This window comes from Nicotiana tabacum, chromosome 18, assembly GCF_000715075.1.
Source record: "Nicotiana tabacum cultivar K326 chromosome 18, ASM71507v2, whole genome shotgun sequence".
NCBI classification, from domain to species: domain Eukaryota; kingdom Viridiplantae; phylum Streptophyta; class Magnoliopsida; order Solanales; family Solanaceae; genus Nicotiana; species Nicotiana tabacum.
Genome location: NC_134097.1, coordinates 26,513,214 through 26,523,122, shown reverse-complemented (window position 1 = coordinate 26,523,122; position 9,909 = coordinate 26,513,214). Strand labels below are relative to the sequence as shown.

The 9,909-nt window shown below is 34.1% G+C and overlaps 1 protein-coding gene across 1 annotated transcript; it reads left to right on the top strand.

Annotated features, from left to right (window-relative positions):
• The first annotated feature begins 2,158 nt into the window (after window positions 1-2,158).
• On the top strand, window positions 2,159-7,377 carry LOC107761836 (putative membrane protein At1g16860). The gene is made up of 5 exons (XM_016580124.2): window positions 2,159-2,420; window positions 3,668-4,670; window positions 5,772-5,927; window positions 6,507-6,718; window positions 6,820-7,377. The coding sequence occupies exons 2-5, from the start codon at window positions 3,813-3,815 to the stop codon at window positions 7,010-7,012; spliced, it is 1,419 nt and encodes a 472-aa protein (XP_016435610.1). The 5' UTR covers window positions 2,159-2,420; window positions 3,668-3,812; the 3' UTR covers window positions 7,013-7,377.
• Window positions 7,378-9,909: the final 2,532 nt, after the last annotated feature.

The window sequence follows — 9,909 nt, the reverse complement described above, 5'->3', positions numbered from 1 at the left end:
ATTTTATTTGTTCTCTTGGTTCTTTTATATTGTTTTCCATAATTCTAGAGATAAACCAGTGTATTTATTAAACATTGAATGATGCGGACCTCACTGGATACATTTGATTTCCATAAAAGTCTAGCATTGTGTGGATCATCTTCTTGAATTATTTGATTATCAAGAAGCGTCCGACCACACTCCAAGTTGATCTTAAGGAAGAACAATCAGACTTGAGAAAAACATAATTTTATATCTTAATCTTTTGATGAAAATCTCAAGAGTTTACGAAATTTTTGAAATTATTACATAGTTAATCCATCATCCTTTAATAATAAGTATGAACGTTGTAACTCATGGTATGCACATATTGTTCCCACAAAGGCACAAGATGGAATTTGGGCTAACAAAAGAAAGTTAAAGTTACTAATTAAGGTGTGAACCAAGTGCATTCGTCTGTGGGTAGCACTTCAAAATCTAAACATACAAAGCAATTTTTAGTTGCTTCGACAGATTTGAATTATAGATATTAAAAATATAAAAGTTTGTTCATATTATCAGTATATTTTAACTTGTTATAGTAAATAATTTATAATGTTTATCAAGTTATCAATTAATGTCTATCATATACATATACTTGTAAAGGATCTCTATACAAATAGTCTATCGAATTCACTATTTATTTTTTCTCGTTGGTATATATAGATTATATACGGTTATACACATATTTTACATGGATCACAAATATATATACACTGCAGTTACTTTTTGTTTAAATAATTAGATGAACAACCATTTAGGTTAATTCTCCTACTTGAAAATTTGTATCATATGATTGAACTTTTACTCTACTTCAAACATTCATTCCTAATTATCAATCAAATGGCCCTAAATGAGGTAAGGAAAGGCAACAACTTAATTGGTAAAAAATTATTCGCAACCAACTAATAAATACATGATATGTATTTGCATATATATTTTTTAGCACTTAATCATAATTAAATATTACATATTCTTATTTCATTAAATCACTCAACTATGATAGTTCTATATGACTTGATAGAAACATGGCTGCATATAAATATTTATTGAAGTTTAATCAATATAAGTCAAACAGGAGAGTCTCACCTCACATTCCTAGCGTTTTGGCCCGCAAGACACCTCTCTTATGGTGTCAAATTATAAGCACTTATTATACAAGCCTCTCTCTTTTTTTCCTTCAAAATATTCTGTAATAAAGAGTATAAAATATCTATAATTGAACAAATTCCCCCTTATTCTTTAATTTTATTCTGCTTCTTCTTATTTTCAATGTATTATAATCTAATCTTAATTTCATTCAACTTTTTCAAGTATTTTCCTCTTAGGAAGATAAAAGGAAAGTGAAAAAGACTCAAAATGAATGAGGAAAGACAAGCTCACATTAATTAATTCAAAATTAATTTATTTTTTTCCTACTTTTGTTTTGAGGATAACTATTTGTGTAAGATATTATTAACAATTATGAAATAACTAAATGGAATAAGAAGTATTGTTCAATAAAATAGAAGAAATAATGAAATATCACATCACAGAAGAAATTATCTATTGATTATAGATTATAATATGGTTACAATGCATGAAAAAGGTACTGTTTCGGGTAGGATTTACGTAATAAATATTGACAGTATAATAATTTTCTTATATTAATAGTATAATTTAATCTGTTATAACAGGTTTACGTACTTATCATTTATTATATATATGTTGCCAATAAATATTCTTAAATAAAATTACCTCTAACTATATTTTAAGTAACTTGATTGTGTACACGGGTTGTACTTGTAACTAAGTCATTATATTTGTGCAGGATTTTCATGTATAAGGGGCATAAATGTTGATTTTAAAATACAAAGGATGTAATCGTAATTGAGTCATTATATTCATATGATTTTCAAAATAAAGTGAGCGTAAATGATTGATTTTAGAATACAAGGAATGAATATGAAGCTGAATTATATTATAGAGGTGTTTAATGCAATTAATACAAATATTTAATCAAATTAGTACTCGTATAAGTTTAAGAAAAAACCAATGGCAAACATAAATATAACCTTTACATTGAAGGTCAAACTTGTCATTTAACAGCACAACCTAGACAACCAGCAGAAAAGGGAGGTGGAGGGTCCATTTTCAGTTTCCACTTTTATCCTCTTTGATTTCTAAATTTTCCTCCTAAAAACACTTTGCTCCTTAGCTAACAAAACCACCAAGACCACCATATGCCCACCCCCCTACATCCTTCACCCCACCCCCCTTACCTTTTACTCAAACCCCATACCCACCAACACTACTAGTACTACTACCTTCGCCCCCTATCCCAAATCCCATGTTAAACAAACTGGTTTCTTGATCCATTACCATGTTACTTCTTATTATTCCCAACTCATTTTCTTCCTCAGGTACCCTTCACATTTTCTTGATTTTCCTGAAATGAGTAAAGTTTTGAACTTTATTATCTGTTGGTACATTTACCCTTTTGTTAGAAATGTGAGTGTGGATTGTTTTTTGGCTTTCTTGATTTAGTTCAAAAGGGTTTTCAAGATTTATATACATGGTAGATTTTCTTTTTTTAAACCCATTCTGCTGATTTGGGTTTTCTTGAAATGAGTAAAGTTTTGAACTTTATGATCTGTTTCTGTTTTTTGGGCATTAACAATTTTGTTAATAATGTGAATGTGCTTTCTTGATTTAGTATAACAGGTTGTTTATTTTATGGGGTTCTCCAGATTTGTATAAATGGTACTAGTTTCTTTTTTAACCCATTTTGCTGATTTGGTTTTTCTTGGATCCTTACTTGAGACAATTTTGTGTCTGTAAAAATCGAATCTTTATTTGAGTTTTGTATATTTTGGTTTCTGATCTCTCACATTGTGCTTCTTACTGCAATTGTGTTGTTGGGTATGACTTTTGTTTTGTTTCTTTGTTTTGGATCTGTGGGCTTCTTTGTTGGTGTTTGATGTGTGAACACTAACCACATAGTTAAAGGATGTTAACCGTTTGCTACTGTTATTCAAGAAAACCTTTTAGTAGAACTAATTGAATGAGATTTTCTTCGGATTTGCTTGTCTGCATACATGTATGACTGAGATTGATTGCAATTTTGAAAATAATATCCAGATCTGTGGGTTATGAGTACTGATTCATGCTACTGCTCTATGGCTCATTGTTTCATTTTCTTTTAAATTGGAAGGAAGAGAATTATTAGAACTCTCGTCCCCTCTCTTTACCCTCTGTAGCTGAACTTTCTTACTTATGCAATGAGGAGCTTAGTTAGTATTGAAATCGAGTTGGCAGAAAGTACGGAAAGTCGGCCGCCCGCCCTATCATCCTGTGTCTCAACCAACTTTTTTGAAATTATGGGTATTGCATAATGGTTTATAAAATCTCTAGATCTCTGTGCATTTTCCCCCACCTTATACTTATTTGTCATTTTCTCGTTCTCATTAGTTGTGATTCAGAAAATAGATGATGCTTTTTTCTGGAAATTTAGTCCTAGTGAGTGCATATATGTTGTGCTAAGTCTGAAGTATCTAAATTTGAAGTTAAGCTTTGATATACAGAAGGCTTATCATAGCCGTTGGTGCTTCTTGTATTTTGCTTCCCAATGCAAATGAGATGCTTATACGGCACTTTTTTTGTTGAATAGGTATAACATTACTGTTGATATTGGTCTGCTGAGGTGGGTTTTCAGTCTGTTATCAAGTCTCTATTCGTGGGTGTTAAAGAATAAACACTGCTGTCCTGTCTACGTGCATTGCCATTGGGCTTCTACTGATAGCTAGGTTGGCATTATGGGTTCTCGGTTCCCGTCTCATAAGTTGAGCAGTGGCCTTTATGTATCTGGTCGGCCTGAGCAGCCGAAAGAAAAAGCTCCAACAATGAGCTCGGTTGCCATGCCTTATACTGGTGGTGATATCAAAAAGTCTGGAGAGCTTGGGAAAATGTTTGATATCCCAACAGGGGCACGGAAATCTGGACCTATTAACAATGCCCCATCAAGAACAGGATCATTTGGTGGTGCTACTTCTCATTCGGGTCAACTGAATTCAATCAGTCGCATGGCTTCCAGTGGCGGTTCTGGATCTGTTTCTTTGAAAAAGACCAACTCAGGTCCTCTAAATAAACACGGAGAGCCTATGAAGAAGTCATCGGGGCCCCAAGCTGGAGGGGCTACTGGTAATTCCCGTCAAAACTCTGGCCCTATTCCCCCGATTCTCCCTACGACAGGCCTCATTACATCCGGTCCCATTTCTTCTGGTCCACTCAATTCAGCCGGTGCTCCACGGAAGGTTTCAGGTCCATTGGATTCCACAGGCTCGATCAAGCTACAGAGTTCTATTGTTAATAACCAGGCTGTTACTCGCCTAAGCCCTGGTGAAGAATTTTCCTTTCGTAAGAGCTTCCCAAAGCCAATACTTTGGTCTATAATTCTTCTATTTGTGATGGGATTTATAGCTGGTGGCTTTATTCTTGGTGCTGTTCACAATCCCATTCTTCTTGTCGTTGTTGTTATCCTATTTGCCATTGTTGCTGCGGTATTCACATGGAATACTTGTTATGGAAGAAGTGCTATTGTTGGTTTCATCTCCCAGTACCCTGATGCCGAGCTTAGAACAGCAAAAGATGGCCAATTTGTTAAAGTTTCTGGGGTATGTTTTTACTTGATATGTTCATTCTGCATATCTTCGGAATCACTATTACTATCCCATTCTCTCATGGAAATAGCTACTGCTTTCCCAGTTTGTTATTGCCCATCCTCCCTTTTCTAAAATGTGGTTTAGGATCCTTTAATAAAGTAGTAATAGCCTTTACTCGAAGTATTGTATTTGTGTTAGTTCACAGTAGTGTTTCAGTTTCCATAGGTTGCAGATAGGTTAGTGGTGAATTCTACATAATATCACGCACTTGACTATTGCGGTTGCTATATTTACTGCTAATCATAGTCAGAAGTTATACACACAGTCACACACACATAGGCATTATGAGTATGTGGAAACAAAACGAATATTTGGCCAAAAGAAATTGAATACTAAAACATTTGGTATCATAGGATTTAAATTCCGACATGCAAATTAGTTAGTTGGTCCAATAGATTCATGATATTTATTGGTCAATAAAGGCTTAAAAAGAAAATAACCATAAAATTGTCATGTCTTTTATGCACCTTTCACCTTTGCTACGTATAGATAAAGCATTTACTAGAGAGGATCTGTTATACACAGTAGAGCAAAGTTTTCTATTTGCTATTGAGGACATTTATTGTTGGAGTCAATTCTTAGTTATATTTCTGTAAGTTTCTCTTTTTATAGCTTCTGTGTAGGTCGGCTAGGCTCCTTGAAAATTTTAAAATGCTCTTGCAAGTATGATGCTTGTATCTTACTCCCTCTGATCCACAATAAGTGGCCATTTTACCTTTGGCACACCCATTAAGGAAATACGAACTCCTAGAGAAAAAAAGATGTATTCACTAAATTAACCTTAATTAATTGTTACCTTGACACATTGGAATATGTAAATAAGGGCAAATTTTAGAAAAATAGAATTAATTCCTTCTTGATTATGTAAATGGACACTTATTTTGGACCAAAATAAGGTAAAATGGTCACTTATTGTGGACCGAAGGGAGTACTTGAGTTTACAAATGTTATTGGTCTTTGCATTTTTCTAAATTCTTAACTTGTTTGCATTGGATCCCGGAAACTGTTCGGATATGAAGTTTTAAATTTAACTATTGCTTTATGGTTTTGCAGGTAGTTACATGCGGAAATGTTCCTCTGGAATCCGCATTTCAGAAGGTTCCCAGATGTGTTTATACATCTACTAGCTTATATGAGTACCGAGGGTGGGATTCAAAAGCAGCCAATCCAGAGCATCGTCGTTTCACTTGGGGCCTTCGTTCCCTGGAGGTGAGAAGAGATTTCACACGCCTTTTTTTTAATTCGGAAGTACCTTTTTTTCTTAAAAAAAAAGAAAAAAGAAAATATCTTTTTCTTTTTTATCTAAGAATCTAACTAGCTCAGTTTTAGCTGGTTATATTCTCTTGTTGCGTGGAAATGCTTTTAAAAAGACCTGAATATTGCAGATTCGGTGATATAAGTACCTAGAAGTAAGTTTATGAGATTTATGATGTTCGAAAAGTTGGGGGATTAAGTAGGCTACAGATGGCCTAAGAAATTTTAATTTACTCAGGCTGGATTCTATGAGTCAAGATTAACTCCTTTGCTCCCTCTATCTAGGGAGAGTATCAAAGGTAGCATAGACCACACGACCTAAAAAGTAATCTGTCACCTAACATATATACACCTACCGAGCATTCTATCTCCTGTGAAATTATCATGTTGATCTTCATAACTATCGTGTTGATCATGTGATGAAAGCGCGTTGTTTGATTTATTCAAATAAACCTTATAAAGTACGGATGAAGCAAACATATGGTTACAATGAGATTGAAGATTTTATATGCTTCCTTTTTTTTCTTTTTACAGAGGCATGTTACGGATTTCTACATCTCTGACTTCCAATCTGGATTAAGGGCGTTGGTGAAAACTGGATGTGGTGCAAGAGTAACCCCTTATGTTGACGAATCAGTTGTTGTGGACATCAATCCATCAAATAGGGACATGTCCCCAGAATTTGTCAGGTGGCTAGCTGCGAGAAATCTATCGAGCGATGACAGAATAATGCGATTGAAAGAAGGGTATGATTTTAACAAATTTCAAAGATTGGTGCTTGCACTTTTTTACATAATACTGCTGTAGTGTCACTCTCGACTCTTTTCTCATCTACATTTGCGATCAGGTACATAAAAGAAGGTAGCACGGTCAGTGTAATGGGAGTTGTCCAACGAAATGATAATGTCCTAATGATCGTTCCTCCTCCTGAACCGTTTTCAACAGGATGTCAGTGGAGTAAATGCATTCTTCCCGCCAGTTTAGAGGGCATTGTACTGAGATGTGAAGACAGTTCAAAGATTGATGTCATTCCAGTGTAACAGATGACAGCGCTACTGTTTTGGTATTAACGTTGTTTAAGTAGTACTGAGAATGGAGTCTCCACTCGGTTAACCAGGTGTATAGTTTGTCAATCCTATTTTTTGCTTCTTTTTTCTTCCTTTTATCTGTAATGGTGTTGGTGTGATTATTATAGTAGAGGAAACATGTCGATTACTGAGGATTTTTGAGAGTTTTTTAAGGTTAGAGAAGTTTGATATATTCTTATTCATGTGGGGGCTTGTCAAAATCTGTTATGTCCTGAAAAAGAAACAAGATATGTTTATTGGTTTGAAGAATTTTTTGTGTGGCCTCTTAGCCACTTTCAATTGCTATGAAGTATGAACTAAGATCTCACTTGCAAAAATATGTTGTTGCTGCCTAGTTACCTGGTGCACTAAGTTGCCGCTATACGCGGGGTTTAGGAAAGGGCCGGACCACAAGGGTCTATTGTATGCAGTCTTACCTTGCATTACTGCCTAGTTACATATTGGAAAATTGAAGCTTGAAGTTCAGACAAGGAAAAAGTTATAATGTTGAAACAATTTGGATATAATTGGAGTTTGATGCTAGATCAAGTATTTTTCTGGCTTTTATACTCTATTTAATGTGTATATGGTTTCAATTGACTAAAATAACAATGTCTTCTCTACTTCTGTCTCAACTCTCAACTACTTGATTCTTTTTGTTTGTAGAGGGTCTATTTTATTTTTAAATCAAACTCTTTAACTTCTCACTTATATATTAAATGTTTGATACAATTTGACTTTCTAAATTCTAATTATGAACTATCGGATGCGATAAGTTTAGCTTATGAATCAGTCACAAGTTGTGTATTTTGAAGCTTCATTATAAATTGATTAGTTTTATGTTAGCTGCCAACTAATTTCAATTCTCTTTTCTTATCCGAGCTTATCAATAAAAATTTAAATGTGATTTCGACTTTAAAATTTGGACTCCTATATTGATCTTAGAAGGACTTAGGCACAAAAATAGTAAAAAGTGATAATCGGAATTTACTTGTACTAATTTCCCCCCAATTTTTTTTTATAAGTTTTGTTATTGGCTTGATATTGTAAGGCCAAATTGCCTCGCATAAATGAATAGTAAAATGGATGGATGGATACCTATTACTGCATGCTACCCTTTAACATTTTATTTTGAAAGATTTGGAAAGAAATTTTAAGAGAAATTTTCATAAAGCACTATCTTTTAGTGATAATTATCTATTTATAGATATCATTTCTTATATTACGGATTGTAGATATGTTTTCTGTTGTTATAAGATGTATTAGATGTATTTAAGCTACTGTATTCATGAATACAGTAGCAAAAATAGGCGTGAATAAGGGAAGTCCAGCTAATCAGTTGTTGTATTCTAGTGTATTCGACTGTATTCATGGCGTGAAACATGCGATTACAGCTGGACAGATTATTGTATTCGACTGTATTCACGGTGTGAAACAGGGGATTACATTGTTTTTAAACGGGAAGTGAATCAATTAACACAATAGACTCCTAATATAACTCAACAAACTCAATTATAACACACAAATTTTGTATTTCCAATTATAAAAAAGATTCTCAACTGAAAAATACCTAAAAACATAGCAATCTTCAGAGAAATTATATAATACATAAATTATATTAATTAAAAAAATATATGAATACATTCATGGCATATAGCGAGATAGTGAATACAATGAAACACATAGAATACAGCGGGATACATTGAAATACAATGAAAAAAAAACAGTGAATACAATTAAATACATGGAACACAGCAAGATACATTGCACTACAATGAAAAAAAGACAATGAATACAATGAAATACATGAAAATACAGCGTGATACGTTGAAAATACATTGAAATATATTAATAGAAATTTTGAGATGGGTGAGAGGAATTTGTCTCGGTTTTACATGAAGGAGCAGCAAGGGGTGCCGAAACTACCGTTGAAGATGCCATTTTCACATCGAGATTGACGAAACCCTAGATGGAATACATGCTTCTTCTTGGGCGCAATTCAGTAATGTGAAGCCGGTAAAGCCAGTAGAGCTCTATCGTCCTCAGACGCCCCCAACACACAATCTACAAGAGCTTGTCAATGGTGGAAGGGAAGAATTCCATTTGAACAACTTTCACCATCAAAATCCTGCTAGAATGCAAATTGAATTCATTGGACCAACCTCGAGACCCATTATTTCGCCATCACACATTGTTGAGTTTGAGCATCGTGAAGAGAAAGAGGCAAAAGCATCGTTTTTGACTAATGGTAGGTGATGTGGGTGAGATGAATTTTGAGATTGAGCATCGTGTTTTCAGGGAATGGGGGAAGAGAATGACATGTATCAAAGTAGAGAGAGAAAGAAAATAGTGTAACTGAATAGTGTATTTAGTGACTTAGGGGTATGAGATAACCAAAATTAGATATCTTGCTATAAACATTAAAAGGTATCTATAGAATATAATTTTTAAAATGGTATTTATTTAAAATAAATAAGGTGTTAACCTTTGCTATTGTTTTTCATCCGGTGTCCGATACCCGCATTGGAGTCCGACTATATCCGGATCCGTGCCGCGTAGGGCCCCATTCGAGGAGAAGGGCTCCCTACCAAGGATTTTTTTATACCCAAGGATCGAACCCGAGACCTCTGGCTAAGGAAATAACAATCTCATCTACTGCACCACATCCTTTGGTGGTAGCAAATTTTTAGCTATAAGCTAATGTACTCTTCAAAAGTTTAATTATTGTTCAATATTTTTGAGTTTAACTACCAAGTCTTTTTTTTTTTTTACCAAAAAGAGATATAATATATTAATACTATAGAGTAGCGTTTGTTACATCGCCTACATAGCAACACGCCTCGAGGACGTTCATATTTCCCCATTCGTCT

Excerpts from the sequence above, each read along its gene's own strand:
- LOC107761836 (XM_016580124.2), top strand. The coding sequence starts at position 3,813 with ATGGGTTCTCGGTTCCCGTCTCATAAGTTGAGCAGTGGCCTTTATGTA. Across the intron at positions 5,928-6,506 it reads GGGGCCTTCGTTCCCTGGAG|AGGCATGTTACGGATTTCTA; the intron begins GTGAGAAGAGAT and ends TTCTTTTTACAG. Across the intron at positions 6,719-6,819 it reads ATAATGCGATTGAAAGAAGG|GTACATAAAAGAAGGTAGCA; the intron begins GTATGATTTTAA and ends ATTTGCGATCAG.